The sequence below is a fragment of the Salmo trutta genome, chromosome 21, assembly GCF_901001165.1.
Source record: "Salmo trutta chromosome 21, fSalTru1.1, whole genome shotgun sequence".
Taxonomy (NCBI): domain Eukaryota; kingdom Metazoa; phylum Chordata; class Actinopteri; order Salmoniformes; family Salmonidae; genus Salmo; species Salmo trutta.
The window spans coordinates 42,115,708-42,134,498 of NC_042977.1; the positions used below are offsets into that span (position 1 = coordinate 42,115,708).

At 46.9% G+C, this 18,791-nt stretch overlaps 1 protein-coding gene across 5 annotated transcripts in view; it reads left to right on the plus strand.

The window, feature by feature from the left end:
- LOC115157477 (rho GTPase-activating protein 12) overlaps window positions 1-18,791 on the plus strand; it is a 156,419-nt gene that overhangs the window by 19,856 nt on the left and 117,772 nt on the right. For all 5 annotated transcript variants that reach the window (XM_029705750.1, XM_029705752.1, XM_029705751.1 and 2 more), the window contains exon 2: window positions 3,175-3,959. In XM_029705750.1, coding sequence (XP_029561610.1) covers window positions 3,246-3,959 — 714 coding nt within the window. In that variant the 5' untranslated portion in view covers window positions 3,175-3,245. The remainder of the gene's footprint in view (window positions 1-3,174; window positions 3,960-18,791) is intronic.

The window sequence follows — 18,791 nt, forward strand, 5'->3', positions numbered from 1 at the left end:
TGTCTGAAGTGGCACCTAGTTTCCTATATAGTGCACTAGGAAATAGGGTTCTGTTTGAGATGCATCCTAGGCCTAGCGAATTGTGATTCATAAAACCACCATCTGTTTGTTTACCACAGTGGGTTACTGGGTTTGAATTTAAATTACCCACGAGACACCGTGTTGTTTATTTGGATCCTCTGGCTTCTTGTTCTTCTGTAGCGTGTGATGTGTGATCCATCTGAGTGTAGAGTGGTAATGAAGTCTGAGGGTTTTATCTTCACACTGCTCTGCTTTTACATTTTTATTTAACCTTTATTTAACTAGGCAAGTTAAATAAAGGATGAGAATAAATCCGAACTTGTCAGCACAGTGCACACTGAGCCACCTCAAGGCTGGACTGGCCTATCCCACAGTCACCCCTATGAAGAGAGCAGGTGGTGGACTGGCCTATCCCACAGTCACCCCTATGAAGAGAGCAGGCGGTGGACTGGCCTATCCCACAGTCACCCCTATGAAGAGAGCAGGCGGTGGACTGGCCTATCCCACAGTCACCCCTATGAAGAGAGCAGGCGGTGGACTGGCCTATCCCACAGTCACCCCTATGAAGAGAGCAGGCGGTGGACTGGCCTATCCCACAGTCACCCCTATGAAGAGAGCAGGCGGTGGACTGGCCTATCCCACAGTCACCCCTATGAAGAGAGCAGGCGGTGGACTTTGTTGGTGATGCTGTTAAGGAGGGTTCTGCTTTAGGACCCTTTTCAGTAGGCCTTGTCTGAGCCTGTTTCTGTAGCGTGCGGCAGCTTGATGTACAAGTACACCCCCCTGGACATTTTTGGTATGGGTGGTCCTAGTGAAAATCAAACCCACGATCTTTGGCGTTGCAAGCGCCATGCTCTTTGGTACGACTCGGCCGGGGATCAAACCCCCGAACCTTCCAATCTCAGGGCGGACACTAACCACAAGGCCACAGAACTCGTACCCCTTTCTGAGTAGTTTAGACCAGTTTAGACCAGTCTCAGGGGCCTCTGGCTGGGTGTTGGCTGGCTCAGTGGAGCCAGGGTATAAATACTCAAAGCAGTTTGGCTCGCTGTGCTTTTCTTGTGGGGAGTCTTTTCTCAAGTCCCTAGTAACTAGGCTACTCAAAAGCAATGTTTTGAAAAGGATGGTTTGGTGGACAGAAATGGGGGAAATCTGAGAGCAATGACACCGTGCTTGTGTGATGATGACTATCTTAACAAGCCTGGGTGAAGTTGGACGGCAGGATTTATCCAAATACTGCACATGAAACATGGCCTAACTTTGACTTTGCCGAGCGGCAAATCAGCAAGGGCCTCAGGCGGGGCAAGTCAGCAAGGGCCTCAGGCGGGGCAAATCACAAACTTTCCCTTCTGGAGTACAGTTTAGCCTGTCGCCATAACATCAGGACATGAAACATTATCACTGAGCTGGCACAGGGTTTTGGGTTGGATTGTGACAAGCTCAAATACTTGTACTGACTGTCAACTTCTTCTCTGGAACAGTTGTGGGAATGTCAAAAGTGAAATGGAGCAATTCATTTTGGATTCCAGGCTAGTGAATGTCTCTCTTAGGTGGAGCTGCTCATCAAAGGTCAGATTGTGCAACAAGCTGCACCTGACTGAGCTCATTTTATGTCCCTAGCCTCAGGAATGTGTGGCATCATGGGGGAAGTATGTGTGGGTTGAGTAATCAGAACAACGAATGACACTGTGCTGCAGGTCTGGGGCCAGTCAGTCAGAGCTGCAGGTCTACGGCCAGTCAGTCAGAGCTGCAGGTCTGGGGCCAGTCAGTCTGTGCTGCAGGTCTGGGGCCAGTCAGTCTGTGCTGCAGGTCTGGGGCCAGTCAGTCTGTGCTGCAGGTCTGGGGCCAGTCAGTCTGTGCTGCAGGTCTGGGGCCAGTCAGTCTGTGCTGCAGGTCTGGGGCCAGTCAGTCTGTGCTGCAGGTCTGGGGCCAGTCAGTCTGTGCTGCAGGTCTGGGGCCAGTCAGTCTGTGCTGCAGGTCTGGGGCCAGTCAGTCAGAGCTGCAGGTCTGGGGCCAGTCAGTCAGAGCTGCAGGTCTGGGGCCAGTCAGTCTGTGCTGCAGGTCTGCGGCCAGTCAGTCAGAGCTGCAGGTCTACGGCCAGTCAGTCAGAGCTGCAGGTCTACGGCCAGTCAGTCAGAGCTGCAGGTCTGGGGCCAGTCAGTCAGAGCTGCAGGTCTACGGCCAGTCAGTCAGAGCTGCAGGTCTGGGGCCAGTCAGTCAGAGCTGCAGGTCTGGGGCCAGTCAGTCAGAGCTGCAGGTCTACGGCCAGTCAGTCAGAGCTGCAGGTCTGGGGCCAGTCAGTCAGAGCTGCAGGTCTGGGGCCAGTCAGTCAGAGCTGCAGGTCTGGGGCCAGTCAGTCAGAGCTGCAGGTCTGGGGCCAGTCAGTCAGAGCTGCAGGTCTGGGGCCAGTCAGTCAGAGCTGCAGGTCTGGGACCAGTCAGTCAGAGCTGCAGGTCTGGGGCCAGTCAGTCAGAGCTGCAGGTCTGGGGCCAGTCAGTCTGTGCTGCAGGTCTGGGGCCAGTCAGTCTGTGCTGCAGGTCTGGGGCCAGTCAGTCTGTGCTGCAGGTCTGGGGCCAGTCAGTCAGAGCTGCAGGTCTACGGCCAGTCAGTCAGAGCTGCAGGTCTACGGCCAGTCAGTCAGAGCTGCAGGTCTACGGCCAGTCAGTCAGAGCTGCAGGTCTACGGCCAGTCAGTCAGAGCTGCAGGTCTGGAACCAGTCAGTCAGAGCTGCAGGTCTGGGGCCAGTCAGTCTGTGCTGCAGGTCTGGGGCCAGTCAGTCAGAGCTGCAGGTCTACGGCCAGTCAGTCAGAGCTGCAGGTCTACGGCCAGTCAGTCAGAGCTGCAGGTCTGGGGCCAGTCAGTCAGAGCTGCAGGTCTGGGGCCAGTCAGTCTGTGCTGCAGGTCTACGGCCAGTCAGTCTGTGCTGCAGGTCTACGGCCAGTCAGTCTTCAGTCTATGCTCCCTCGTCCCATCCCTCCATTCTATATTGTGAGTGTCTAAACTACACAAGCACAGAAATCTTGGAGTTGAGGGATTCCGGATTTCTTGCTAATTCTCTCCTGATTCCAGGAATCTTTTACTGGAATTTTGCAACCTTAGTGTGTATATAAACTAATGTTATGATAAACTAGGCCTATTCTCTCTCCTCTCCAGTTGTACGGTGGGCCATGCAGAGCCAGCCTGTGTGCCTGCAGCGGTGAGCACCAGCCAGCGTTTTCACCGTGATGGCAGCAGAGCAGGATGGGCGGGGGTGTGAGCTGCCCATCGCCCCGGGCCAGGTGTATATTGAGGTGGAGTATGACTACAATTACAAGTCCAAGGAGCGCCAGGTCTCCATCCGCCAGGGAGAGTGTTACATGCTGGTGAAAAAGACCAACGGGGACTGGTGGCAGGTGAAGAAGGAGGAGGGGGCCAAGGCATTCTATGTCCCAGCACAGTACGTCAGGGAGGTCCGCAAGGCCCTCATGCCGCCTCCCAAGCCCCTGCACCTGGGGCATCACCGTGGGGGGAGCGGGGGGAACCCGGTGCGGGTCAAGCCCATCGTCCTGGAGATGGACAGATCTAACGAGAGCCTGAATGTGACCAGTTTCAATCGGCCCTCTCCCTCCTCGCCCTCTCCCTCCTCCTCGTCGGGGGCAGCCCTCACCCCTCCGAGGCAGCGCAGGGACAGGGATGCCAACCAGAACCCTGGTAGAGACCCTGGCAGCCCCACCGACCACAACAGGGCCTTCGTAGATGTCCTCCAAAACACCCACCTTCGCGCTCCTGGACGGGGATGTAACACGCTGCCCCGTGCCCGTGCAACCTCCCCTGAGCTCCGCAGGGCGCCTCTGGACGTGGACATGCCTCCGGGGCACTGTGACTCGGAGGGGTCGGAGAGACGCAACGACTCAGAGTCTGGAGATGAGCTGAGCAGCGGTTCAAGTGAACACTTGCAGGTAAGGTCTCTCCATCTCTCTCTCAGTTAAGATCTCTCTCAGTTAAGATCTCTCCATCTCTCTCTGTTAAGATCTCTCTCGGTTAAGATCTCTCCATCTCTCTCTGTTAAGATCTCTCCATCTCTCTCTCAGTTAAGATCTCTCCATCTCTCTCTCAGTTAAGATCTCTCCATCTCTCTCTCAGTTAAGATCTCTCCATCTCTCTCTCAGTTAAGATCTCTCCATCTCTCTCTCTCTGTTAAGATCTCTCCATCTCTCTCTCTGTTAAGATCTCTCCATCTCTCTCTCTGTTAAGATCTCTCCCTCAGTTAAGATCTCTCCCTCAGTTGAGATCTCTCCATCTCTCTCAGTTGAGATCTCTCCATCTCTCTCAGTTGAGATCTCTCCATCTCTCTCAGTTGAGATCTCTCCATCTCTCTCAGTTGAGATCTCTCCATCTCTCTCAGTTGAGATCTCTCCATCTCTCTCAGTTGAGATCTCTCCATCTCTCTCAGTTAAGATCTCTCTCTGTTAAGATCTCTCCATCTCTCTCTCTGTTAAGATCTCTCCATCTCTCTCCCTGTAAGATCTCTCCATCTCTCTCTCTGTTAAGATCTCGCTCAGTTAAGATCTCTCCATCTCTCTCAGTTGAGATCTCTCCATCTCTCTCAGTTGAGATCTCTCCATCTCTCTCTGTTAAGATCTCTCCATCTCTCTCTCTGTTAAGATCTCTCCATCTCTCTCTCTGTTAAGATCTCTCCATCTCTCTCTCTGTTAAGATCTCTCCATCTCTCTCTCTGTTAAGATCTCTCCATCTCTCTCTCTGTTAAGATCTCTCCATCTCTCTCTCTGTTAAGATCTCTCCATCTCTCTCTCTGTTAAGATCTCTCCATCTCTCTCTCAGGTAAATCTTGTTTAATGACAAAAGCTGGTGATGTTTTATTCCATTGGTCTTTCGCTCCTGTCGGTGAATCTTTTGAAATGTTTTCCTGCTGTTCGTGTGCAGTGGTGATGATGTGAAAGTAATTGGAGCCTACTGCAAGTGTTCTTTCTTTTAGGTAGCACAGTAGGAGGTACTAATCAAACCAAATCAAATGTATTTATATAGCCCTTCTTACATCAGCTGATATCTCAAAGTGCTGTACAGAAACCCAGCCTAAAACCCCAAACAGCAAGCAATGCAGGTGTAGAAGCACGGTGGCTAGGAAAAACTCCATAGAAAGGCCAAAACCTAGGAAGAAACCTAGAGAGGAACCAGGCTATGAGGGGTGACCAGTCCTCTTCTGGCTGTGCCGGGTGGAGATTATAACAGAACATGGTCAAGATGTTCAAATGTTCATAAATGACCAGCATGGTCAAATAATAATAATCATAGTAGTTGTCGAGGGTGCAACAAGTCAGTAACACAAGAGTAAGTGTCAGTTGGCTTTTTCATAGCCGATCTTTGAGAGTATCTCTACCGCTCCTGCTGTCTCTAGAGAGTTGAAAACAGCAGGTCTGGGACAGGTAGCACATCCAGTGAACAGGTCAGGGTTCCAGCAGGTCTGGGACAGCATGTCTGGGACAGGTAGCACGTCCGGTGAATAGGTCAGGGTTCCAGCAGGTCTGGGACAGCAGGTCTGGGACAGGTAGCACGTCCAGTGAACAGGTCAGGGTTCCATAGCTGCAGGCAGAACAGTTGGAACTGGAGCAGCAGCACGGCCAGGTGAACTGGGGACAGCATGGAGTCATCAAGCCAGGTAGTCCTGAGGCATGGTCCTAGGGCTCAGGTCCTCCGAGAGAGAGAGAGAGAGAGAGAGAGAAAGAAAGAGCGAAAGAGAGAATTAGAGAGAGCATATTTCAATTCACACAGGACACCGGAAAAGACAAGAGAAATACTCCAGATGTGACAGACTGACCCCAGCCCCCCGACACATAAACTACTGCAGCATAAATACTGGAGGCTGAGACAGGAGGGGTCAGGAGACACTGCTACCTGAACTGAATTATCTTATCTTCATAGGAGCATGCTGGGGCTTAATAGGAGCATGCTGGGGCTTAATAGGAGCATGCTGGGGCTTAATAGGAGCATGCTGGGGCTTCATAGGAGCATACTGGGGCTTAATAGGAGCATACTGAGGCTTTATAGGAGCATACTGGGGCTTAATAGGAGCAAACTGGGGCTTCATAGGAGCATACTGGGCTTAATAGGAGCATACTGGGGCTTCATAGGAGCATACTGGGGCTTCATAGGAGCATACTGGGGCTTAATAGGAGCATACTGGGGCTTCATAGGAGCATACTGGGGCTTCATAGGAGCATACTGGGGCTTCATAGGAGCATACTGGGCTTAATAGGAGCGTACTGGGGCTTCATAGGAGCATACTGGGGCTTAATAGGAGCATACTGGGGCTTCATAGGAGCATACTGGGGATTAATAGGAGCATACTGGGGCTTAATAGGAGCATACTGGGGCTTAATAGGAGCATACTGGGGCTTCATAGGAGCAAACTGGGCTTAATAGGAGCATACTGAGGCTTTATAGGAGCATACTGGGGCTTCATAGGAGCATACTGGGGCTTCATAGGAGCAAACTGGGCTTAATAGGAGCATACTGAGGCTTTATAGGAGCATACTGGGGCTTAATAGGAGCATACTGAGGCTTTATAGGAGCATACTGGGCTTCATAGGAGCATACTGGGGCTTAATAGGAGCATACTGAGGCTTTATAGGAGCATACTGGGGCTTAATAGGAGCATACTGAGGCTTTATAGGAGCATACTGGGCTTAATAGGAGCATACTGAGGCTTTATAGGAGCATACTGGGGCTTCATAGGAGCATACTGGGGCTTAATAGGAGCATACTGGGGCTTCATAGAATACAATATTATGCAAAGTTAGTATTGATCATATTGAGTAATATTTATTTATTGTCATTTACATTCTGTGTAGCGGGAGTAGTTTGTGTGCTACTGTACCTTTTTCAAGCTGCAATATTTACCTTTTGGGTGACCTGACCAAATTCACATAGAAATATGAGTTATGGATCTGTTATTTTCATTGAAAGCAAGTCTAATAAGCAGTATATCTGTTCTAAGTGTGCTATTACTACGCTTCCCTTTCTTAAGTTTTGTTTTTGTGTTGTCTTTCGGTTTTGTACACCAGCTTCAAACACCAGAATTATATATTTTTAAATGTAGTTACTGAAGAGATATTTCACAGCAGTTTAGATGGTACAATGATTCTCTATACTATACAGTACACAGCTTGTTTCTCTATACTATACAGTACATAGCTTGTTTTTCTATACTATACAGTACATAGCTTGTTTCTCTATACTATACAGTACACAGCTTGTTTCTCTATACTATACAGTACATAGCTTGTTTTTCTATACTATACAGTACATAGCTTGTTTCTCTATACTATACAGTACACAGCTTGTTTCTCTATACTATACAGTACACAGCTTGTTTCTCTATACTATACAGTACACAGCTTGTTTCTCTATACTATACAGTACATAGCTTGTTTCTCTATACTATACAGTACACAGCTTGTTTCTCTATACTATACAGTACATAGCTTGTTTCTGTCGTGTAAACTGAAATTAGCAGAACTATTAGTTTTAGCAATCAGAAAATGGATGAGCGATAACATTTTTTAAATAAATGTTTTTGCATAATGCACCTTTAAGCCCAGCTGAGATAAACATCAAATTTACAAAAATGACATCTATGGAAAACAATGCAAGGCTCATTTAACAGTAAAATAAGACCAAATGCATTTAAAAATGTAAGCTGCAAATGCCTGAAATCTTTTTTCTTGTTGTAGTTCGCCAGGTTATGTTGCGACTGAGACATGCATGAAAAACCAGATGTTTTAATGGTAATGAATGCCGTTGAAGTATGCTGTCAATCTCTTCATTTTACATGAAGTATGATCACTTATTTTAGAAGGTATAAAAAGTATTTTTAAAATGTGTTTATCCGATGGTCGCCTCAACGACCAACGTTTTTCTTTGCAGTTTTGAAATTGGCCACTAGCAGGAACTTAGACAACTAACAATCATTTAATAAGAAAACATCTGATTGGCTTCGAATAAAAACTGTTATGGATATAACAACCACGTGAATTGGTTGAAACATTAAACAGCAGAACATTTGTATTTATTTTTATTTGAATCCAAAGATGGAAATGTGCTTAATGGATACGCTTACCCTAGTGGCTGGTATTGCCTTTGTTCCCATGCCACCAGGCTCTATTAGATGGCATGTGTCCCAAATGTGCACTACTATGGGCCCTGGTCAAAAGTAGTGCACTATAAAGGGATTAGGCTGCCACTAGGGCGGGCCTGGCTGCTGGGGCTTGTGTTGCCATGCCACCCGGCTGGCTCTATTGGAGTGTTTACAGCGGAACAAAGGGGCCAGTGAGTGAATAGAAACTGGGTCACATTGGTGCAGTACTGGGCCACTGGGTGAATATCACTGGGTGAATATCACTGGGTGAATATCACTGGGTGAATATCACTGGGTGAATATCACTGGGTGAATATCACTGGGTGAATATCACTGGGTGAATATCACTGGGTGAATGGGTGGGGGATACAGGCCTGCTCAGTTCATAGATGGATCTCCCAAACAAAACCACTATCTGGGTGTAAAGGCTACTATTCAGTTGGGGTCTGCAAAAAATAATAAGAAAAAACATACATAATTAACAACAACAAAAAATACATAAATAATTTAAAAAACAAACATTTTAAAATAAAAAAATGACACCCAAATAAAATAATTTAAAAAATACAAGAATTTCAAAGTTGTTTCTGTTTTTTTCAGAGACATGCAAAACAAACACTGACTTAATGCTGCCGTATGTAACTTTTTGGGTGACAACCAAATAAACATATTAATGTTATTTCTAGATCTGTCATTCTCATTTAAGCATGTCTAAGAAGCGGGCGATCAGTTCTATGTGCACTATTTCTATTTCTCATTAAGTTTTGTTTCCGTTTTTTACTTTCTGTTGTACACCAGATTCAAACAGCTGAAAATACAATATTTTTGCTTATGGAAATTATATTTCACAACGGTTTAGATGGTACAATGATTCTCTACTCAATGACTGCTTGATTTGTCACACAAACTGAAATTAGGCGAAACAATTTTGGATTTTAGCAGCCAGGAAATGGCGGTGTGATTTTTGCATATTGAACATTTTTTAATAAGGACTTAATGCTGAGTCAGTAGGTGACTTTCTAACAGGAAGAAATGTCGTTTGAAAGAAAACAACATGTTTGTCAGCTCCAGAGTGGACTTCCTAAAGCCTTTAAGTGGCCATTGAAATACTGCCCAAGATAAAGGTCAACGTTGTCCAGCCAATTCTGGTTGTGTAGGCAGCAAGCCAAGAGCCCAGCTCTAATCTATCCTCAGTCAATCACTCGCTTTGTCTCTCTCTCTCTCTCTCTCTCTCTCTCTCTCTCTCTCTCTCTCTCTCTCCTCTCTCTCTCTCTCTCTCTCTCTCTCTCTCTCTCTCTCTCTCTCTCTCTCTCTCTCTCTCTCTCTCTCTCTCTCTCTCTCTCTCTCTCTCTCTCTCTGCACTGCTAAAAGTGTCTGGACTTGTCTTAGTCGGGGAACTGTAAAGCACTTAGTGACAACTGCTGATGTCAAAAAAGATTTTAAAAGTCTATTTGATTCTAATGTTGGAGCTAAGAACACTAGCATTTTGCTACACCCATAATAACATCTGCTAAGTGTGTGTGTGAACGATCAAATTTGATTCTTATGTACAGGGTGTTCAGCACCGAGGCAGATCATGCATTATAAACAGTCAGGTTGTTTGTGAGTTAAACTCTTGAACCGCTTGTTGTTAATGCTGTAGATCAGCTCTGTGTTGGCGCTGTACTCTGAGCGTCTCAGGGACGTGTGTGTCAGAGCTTCAGAGACTGTAGCTGTTTGACACTGAGTGACTTCCTGACTGCCCTAGTTTCACTGCAGTACTGTTTGTTTCCCCCCAGCCTGGTCTATCTGTTTACATCTGTCTGACCTCCCAACATTGGTATACTTCTCTGAGGAGAAACTGTGACCTAGTTTGCCACCACTTTCCAAAATGGCACCCTATCCTCTATCTAGTGCACTACTTTAACCAGGGCCTATAGAGATCTGGTCTAAAGTAGTGCACTTTATAAGGTATAGGTGGTCATTTCAGATGTACTGTGTCTGTGTCTCTCTCTCTCTCTCTCTCTCTCTCTCTCTCTCTCTTTCTCCTCTTTCTCCTTTCTCTCTTTCTCCTTTCTCCCTCTTTCTCTCTCTCTCTCTCCTCTCTCTCTCTCCTCTCTCTCTCTCTCTCTCTGGTGTATCCCACTTCAGTGGATAACAGGGGGGGCTCTAAACACTATATTTTAGGAGGTTAGCCCGGCTCCAACTTTTCTTAGATTTCCTCACTGCTGTATTCAGGAAATGTCTCCAGATTCATCCTCAAATAGCGACATGGACTCAAGATTCTGACAAACCTGTGTTGAACTTATCCCTGGGAGGCCCTGCTGTTGCTCAGTCCATATTGCCGACATGGACTCAGACTTTAGTGTACGTTTGTTGATATCTAAAAGGTCATTCTATTGTTCATTTTATCCTTGCAGAATGCTGTTTCCCCCCAGCCACCTCATCTAAAGACATTCTGAAGGTCTCCTTTCTTCTGTTCATCTGCTGCATCAGTGCCCATTATCCATGGCATTTATTTGTTCTTTTTTTGAAGGCTATTGTTTTTCTAGAACACTTGGGAAGAAGGAATTTGAGAATGCAGTATAATAATCTGTCAAGATTTATATGAGTTGAATATGGTTGTGAAATTCAGGTAACTTTCCCATAATTCCCGGGTTTTCCATAAATCCTGTTTGGAGGATTCACATATTTTGTCCTAAAACCTATATTTTGGGAATGTTACTGGAATATTGCAACGTTAGTAAGCATGCAGCAGAACTGTTGCTCAGTCCATATCTGTTTCCTGTAGCAAACAGAGCATTTTATCAAGATGAGCTGATTCTGAATGAAACTGATTCAACATGACTTGCAGATCATTCTAGATAATGAAATTAGCTTGCTTAGGGTAATGTATAGAGTGCATTGTTTTAAGAAATGTTCTTAGAGGAATGTGCTTAGGGTAATGTATCTTATCGTGGAAGCACAGGCAGTCCCCTAGATGCTTGTTGGGCATATAGTTCAAGTTAACAGCCTCCCTCCATCCCTCTGTTCTCTGTCCTCGTTCAACCTGCTCAGCCCTTCTATGTGCTATTCTAACCAAGGCAGTGAGTCAGCAGAAAGACTTCCTCTCTCCTCCTCTCCCTCACTCTCTTCCTCCTCTCCTTCACTCTTCCTCCTCTTTCTCCTCTCCCTCTATCTTCCTCCTTTTCCTCCCTCTCTCTTTTTCCTCTCAAAGAAGCACTAAGGACAATATCTGTAGTTTAATCAGAATGATCAACGAGCCCCTCCCTCTCTCTGGTTTATCTCTCTCCTCTATCTCTCGCTCACTCTTCCTCCTCTCCTCTTCTTCTCTCTCTCTAGTTTATGTCCCATCACTCTCCTCTATCTCTCGCTCACTCTTCCTCCTCTCCTCTTCCTCACTCTCTCTAGTTTATCTCCCATCTCTCCCTCACTCTTCCTCCTCTCCTCTTCTTCACTCTCTCTAGTTTATCTCCCATCACTCTCCTCTATCTCTCCTGGCAGGCAGCTGTAATAAACATTTCAATCAACTCTCTCTGTCTGTGTAGCAGAGAGGGACACACACACACACACACACACACACACACTGAACCCCTCTGAGGGAGCCAGAGATGTGTGTGAGAGATTGGCCAGCTGCAGTCATGTTGCTAATTCTGTTTTTAATAGGCTTATTATGAGACATGAGGGGAGGGCATGGGGGGCCGTATGGGCTTTCTAAAGGGACACAGTTCTGTTTTGGCCTGGGATGTAGCCTAACGCTGGAATGACTCTGCAGTCCCCCCCGTCCATGTCATTTTATTCACTATGATCTAAAAAGGAGAACTGAGACGCCTGATAAATACAGTACAACCTCTGCACTGTTTTGTACTACAGTGCACTACTGTAGTAGTGAGTCATGTTGAATGTCAGTCTGTAGGAACTTTCTGTTCTCCTGTCTTCTCCTCTGCTGTCCTTTCCTCTCCTGTCTTCTCCTCTGCTGTCCTTTCCTCTCCTGTCTTCTCCTCTCCTGTCTTCTCCTCTGCGGGTGTGGGGGGGAGGGAGAGTGACGGGCGTGGGGGGGAGGGAGAGAGAGTGACGGGCGTGAGGGGGAGGGAGAGTGATGTGGGAGGGAGAGAGAGTGAGGGGGAGGGAGAGAGAGACGGGCGTGGGGGGGAGTAGGGAGAGAGACGGGAGAGGGAGAGAGAGTGACGGGCGTGAGGGGGAGGGAGAGTGATGTGGGAGGGAGAGAGAGTGAGGGGGAGGGAGAGAGAGTGACGGGCGTGGGGGGGAGTAGGGAGAGAGACGGGAGAGGGAGAGAGTGACGGGCGTGGGGGGAGTAGGGAGAGAGACGGGAGTAGGGAGAGAGAGTGACGGGCGTGGAGGTATTGTATCTGCTGGGACGGGCTGTGTTGAGCGGTATTGCATGTGGATTAGTTGGAGCACAGTGCCAGAGGAGAGACAGAGAGTCTGTTGTGCCAGACAGAGAGGAGAGAGAGAGTCTGTTGTGCCAGACAGAGAGGGGAGAGACTGTTGTGCCAGACAGAGAGAGGAGAGACAGAGAGTATGTTGTGCCAGACAGAGAGAGGAGAGACAGAGAGCTCAGATGGTATGTTTCTATGAAAGTGTATTGGTCTGTGTCTATGTGTTTGTGTAGCTGGTTGTCCTTCCTATTGCAGCAGTATCTGTCTAGCGTTCCTCAGGGTTAGTCGGTGAGAGGGAGAGAAGTGGAGAGGAGCGGGAGAGGGGAGGAGGAGGAGGGAGAGGAGGAGGAGGAGGAGGGAGAGGAGGAGGAGGGAGAGGGGCTGCAGTGGGGTTTTCTCTCCTCTGCAACAGCACTACAGGGTAGAACTGTTGGGATAGATCACTGCATCACTCTAATAGGGACAGCATGTACCCAACCGACCAGACAGTTACGGTAAGAATGCTGGCTTCATAACACACACACACACACACAACACACACACAGCTATCAATAGCATGAACAATAGCAAACAGGAACAACAGAGTAAAGTCGACAGCACAGAGGACCGTCGACAGCACAGAGGACCGTCGACAGCACAACAAGCCAGCTGGCACTTTGAAATGAAGGTGTACTGTCTCTCTCTCTGCACTCTGAGCACGAGAACATTTATCGTAGTTGGGCTGCTACAGTATTTTATAATACTTAATGTATGTCATAAAATACCACATTATTATACACAAGCTCTGTAAGCATGTGTATATACTGAGTGTACAAAACATTGAGAACATCTTCCTAATATTGAGTCCCCCCCCCTCAGAACAGCCTCAATTCGTCAGGACATGGACTCTACAAGGTGTCAAGTGTTCCACAGGGATGCTGGTCCATGTTGACCCAATGCTTCCCACAGTTGTGTCATGTTGGCTGGATGTCCTTTGATTGGTGGAACATTCTTAATACACACGGGAAACTGTTGAGCGTGAAAAACCTACCATTCACCCTCTGAATGATTCACCCTCTGAATGATTCACCCTCTTGTCCCTACCATTCACCCTCTGAATGATTCACCCTCTGAATGATTCACCCTCTTGTCCCTACCATTCACCCTCTGAATAACACACACACACAATCCATGTCTCAATTGTCTCAAGGCTTAAAAATCCTTCTTTAACCGGTCTCCTCCCTTTCATCTGAAGTGGATTTAACAAGTGACATCAATAAGGGATCATAGCGTTCCACTAGATTCACCTGGTCAGTCTGTCATGGAGAGAGCAGGTGTTCCTAATGTTTTGTTCACTCAGTGTACATGTAACTTTTAACTTAGTGGTGCTCTACAGTCATGCATCACACACACACACACACACACAGTTTGTTGACGGGCCTGCTTAGTGTGTAGGGATTACACCCATCCTGTACAGACTTCCTGGTCCTATTGATCACTTCTTACATGTCATGATCACATTTTTACGAGGATTCCTTGAAATTATAACGGTCCTCTTGTAAAATGTGATGCTCATCAATGAACAGCGGCTGACTGGCAGCGTGAGATTCATCGTTTGAATTTGACTTGAGAGGCCTGATCGTGTGGCATTCCCTGGGAAAGAGTGTGTGTGTGTGTGTGTGTGTGTGTGTGTGTGTGTGTGTGTGTGTGTGTGTGTGTGTGTGTGTGTGTGTGTGTGTGTGTGTGTGTGTGTGTGTGTGTGTGTGTGTGTGTGTGTGTGTGTGGAGGATGTGCTGCTAAGCTCTTGCCATGCCATATCACACAAGCAGCCTGGGCTGAGTGGAGGCCATATAGCATTTGTTTGGACAGCTGGCTGGTGAGAATAGGAAGGGGTGGGGTAATAAGGTATTCTGGACAGAATATTCTGTAATATTGTTTTGTGGATTTGGGATTTTACTGTTAATGTTCCACAGAAGAGGTGAGAAGGAATCACAAATACAGCCGGAAGTGAAAAATGCCTTGTTGATACGATGAGGCTGTGAGTTTGTGTCTGTCAGTGATCTGTTGTGTATTTATTCTGAAGTTATCGGTGGTGTAAGTATTAACTGGTGGAAACAAAATGGTAGCCTAGTGGTTAGAGTGTAGAGGCGGTAGGTAGCCTAGTGGTTAGAGTGTAGGGGCGGCAGGTAGACTAGTGGTTAGAGTGTAGGGGCGGCAGGTAGCCTAGTGGTTAGAGTGTAGGGGCGGCAGGTAGCCTAGTGGTTAGAGTGTTGAGGCGGCAGGTAGCCTAGTGGTTAGAGTGTAGGGGCGGCAGGTAGCCTAGTGGTTAGAGTGTTGAGGCGGCAGGTAGCCTAGTGGTTAGAGTGTAGGGGCGGCAGGTAGCCTAGTGGTTGGAGTGTAGAGGGGGCAGGTAGCCTAGTGGTTAGAGTGGAGGGGCGGCAGGTAGCCTAGTGGTTAGAGTGTAGGGGCGGTAGGTAGACTAGTGGTTAGAGTGTAGGGGCGGCAGGTAGCCTAGTGGTTAGAGTGTAGGGGTGGTAGGTAGCCTAGTGGTTAGAGTGTAGAGGCGGCAGGTAGCCTAGTGGTTAGAGTGTAGGGGCGGTAGGTAGCCTAGTGGTTAGAGTGTAGAGGCGGTAGGTAGCCTAGTGGTTAGAGTGTAGGGGTGGCAGGTAGCCTAGTGGTTAGAGTGTATGGGTGGTAGGTAGCCTAGTGGTTAGAGTGTAGGGGCGGTAGGTAGACTAGTGGTTAGAGTGTAGGGGCGGTAGGTAGACTAGTGGTTAGAGTGTAGGGGCGGCAGGTAGCCTAGTGGTTAGAGTGTAGAGGGGGTAGGTAGCCTAGTGGTTAGAGTGTAGGAGCGGTAGGTAGCCTAGTGGTTAGAGTGTAGGGGCGGCAGGTAGCCTAGTGGTTAGAGTGTAGGGGCGGCAGGTAGCCTAGTGGTTAGAGTGTAGAGGCGGTAGGTAGCCTAGTGGTTAGAGTGTAGAGGGGGCAGGTAGCCTAGTGGTTAGAGTGTAGGGGCGGCAGGTAGCCTAGTGGTTAGAGTGTAGGGGCGGTAGGTAGTCTAGTGGTTAGAGTGTAGGGGCGGTAGGTAGCCTAGTGGTTAGAGTGTAGGGGCGGTAGGTAGCCTAGTGGTTAGAGTGTAGGGGCGGCAGGTAGCCTAGTGGTTAGAGTGTAGGGGCGGCAGGTAGCCTAGTGGTTAGAGTGTAAGGGCGGCAGGTAGCCTAGTGGTTAGAGTGTAGGGGCGGCAGGTAGCCTAGTGGTTAGAGTGTAGGGGTGGTAGGTAGCCTAGTGGTTAGAGTGTAGGGGTGGTAGGTAGTCTAGTGGTTAGAGTGTAGGGGCGGCAGGTAGTCTAGTGGTTAGAGTGTTTGGCCAGTAACAGAAAGGTTGCTAGATCGAATCCCTGAGCTGACAAGGTAAAAATCTTTTGTTTTGCCCCTGAACAAGGCAGTTAACCCACTGTTCCTAGGTTGTCTTTGTAAATAAGAATTTGTTCTTATCTGGCTTGCCTAGTTAAATAAAGGTTAAATAAAGGTTCAATAAAATAATAAAATGAATAAAGTGCTGTCTTATTCTGTCTAGATGCAACCAAGTTGGGATGATTTCATGAATGTGTCATTGGTTGACTGGTTCCATATAAAAGTCCATAAATGTTGCCAACTCAAGCTGAAATAACGCTTTTAAAGAAGCCCTTTATATAGGGGGCTTGTCTCTGGGATGGCTCTTTAGTCTATGGTTCTCTGATTATAAGTAGGGAACCATTTTGGGACTGTGGTGAAGGAAAGGGAGCAGGAGCCCCCAAACCACCAAGGCTATCTCACCACCCACCAACCTAAATGACAGAGCACACTTACCACTCTATCATTTCCCATTCCTAAGTACACTGGGTCCCTGCCCATATGAACTTAACAGTTGTCTGAGACATCCTCATTCTCTGACTTCAGAAGTGAAGCCTGCCTCTGTGTGTATCCCAAATAACACCCTATTTCCTATGTGCCCTGATCAAAAATAGTGCACTATATAGGAAATAGGGTGCCATTTGGGATGCGTCCGAGGAGTGCCTTTGTTTGCACTTATCCCTCAGTTTGAATGACTGCATAGTCATTGGATGTCGAGGCGGTGAAGTGCTGCTCAACAGGGCTTGATTGTAGTTTGTTCCATAGCAACAGGGAGTGATTTAGTTTGTGCCATAGCAACAGGGAGTGATTTAGTTTGTGCCATAGCAACAGGGAGTGATTTAGTTTGTGCCATAGCAACAGGGATTGATTTAGTTTGTGCCATAGCAACAGGGATTGATTTAGTTTGTGCCATAGCAACAGGGATTGATTTAGTTTGTGCCATAGCAACAGGGAGGGATTTAGTTTGTGCCATAGCAACAGGGATTGATTTAGTTTGTGCCATAGCAACAGGGATTGATTTAGTTTGTGCCATAGCAACATGGATTGATTTAGTTTGTGCCATAGCAACAGGGAGGGATTTAGTTTGTGCCATAGCAACAGGGATTGATTTAGTTTGTGCCATAGCAACATGGATTGATTTAGTTTGTGCCATAGCAACAGGATTTGTGTGATTGCGGACAACTCATTTTTCACAAGAACCGCTAGCCTGGCTGTCTCAGGATCAGGATGTATTTAACCCAACACCCAGCTAGCTATGTGTATTTAACCCAACACCAAGCTAGCATCATGATGTATTGAACCCAACACCAAGCTAGCACCATGATGTATTTAACCCAACACCAAGCTAGCACCATGATGTATTTAACCCAACACCAAGCTAGCATCATGATGTATTTAACCCGACACCAAGCTAGCATCATGATGTATTTAACCCAACACCAAGCTAGCTATGTGTATTTAACCCAACACCAAGCTAGCATCATGATGTATTGAACCCAACACCAAGCTAGCACCATGATGTATTTAACCCAACACCAAGCTAGCACCATGATGTATTTAACCCAACACCAAGCTAGCATCATGATGTATTTAACCCAACACCAAGCTAGCACCATGATGTATTTAACCCAACACCAAGCTAGCATCATGATGTATTTAACCCAACACCAAGCTAGCACCATGATGTATTTAACCCAACACCAAGCTAGCATCATGATGTATTTAACCCAACACCAAGCTAGCATCATGATGTATTTAACCCAACACCAAGCTAGCACCATGATGTATTTAACCCAACACCAAGCTAGCACCATGATGTATTTAACCCAACACCAAGCTAGCATCATGATGTATTTAACCCGACACCAAGCTAGCATCATGATGTATTTAACCCAACACCAAGCTAGCATCATGATGTATTTAACCCAACACCAAGCTAGCACCATGATGTATTTAACCCAACACCAAGCTAGCATCATGATGTATTTAACCCGACACCAAGCTAGCATCATGATGTATTTAACCCAACACCAAGCTAGCACCATGATGTATTTAACCCAACACCAAGCTAGCATCATGATGTATTTAACCCAACACCAAGCTAGCATCATGATGTATTAAACCCAACACCAAGCTAGCACCATGATGTATTTAACCCAACACCAAGCTAGCATCATGATGTATTTAACCCAACACCAAGCTAGCATCATGATGTATTTAACCCAACACCAAGCTAGCATCATGATGTATTTAACCCAACACCAAGCTAGCACCATGATGTATTTAACCCAACACCAAGCTAGCACCATGATGTATTTAACCCAACACCAAGCTAGCATCATGATGTATTTAACCCAACACCAAGCTAGCATCATGATGTATTTAACCCGACACCAAGCTAGCATCATGATGTATTTAACCCAACACCAAGCTAGCATCATGATGTATTTAACCCAACACCAAGCTAGCACCATGATGTATTTAACCCAACACCAAGCTAGCATCATGATGTATTTAACCCAACACCAAGCTAGCATCATGATGTATTTAACCCAACACCAAGCTAGCATCATGATGTATTTACCCCAACACCAAGCTAGCATCATGATGTATTTACCCCAACACTATAGCCTTACTCAGTGTTTGATCCATCATGCTGTATTTAACCCTGTGGAAGAGCTGATTGTTATCCAACACTTGAACAGAAGGACTGATGTAAAAAAACAAACATTTATTTTAAAACTGCAGTTGCAGAACAAGTAATAAACAGGTATAGAACTGGCAGTTAAAAACAGATGTGGCACCAGGCTTTTACACATCTGTTTCTGCCTCCCTTATTCCTTCCTCCCTGCTGTAACTCAAGTTCTCTGATTGTGTTACTGTTTCTGG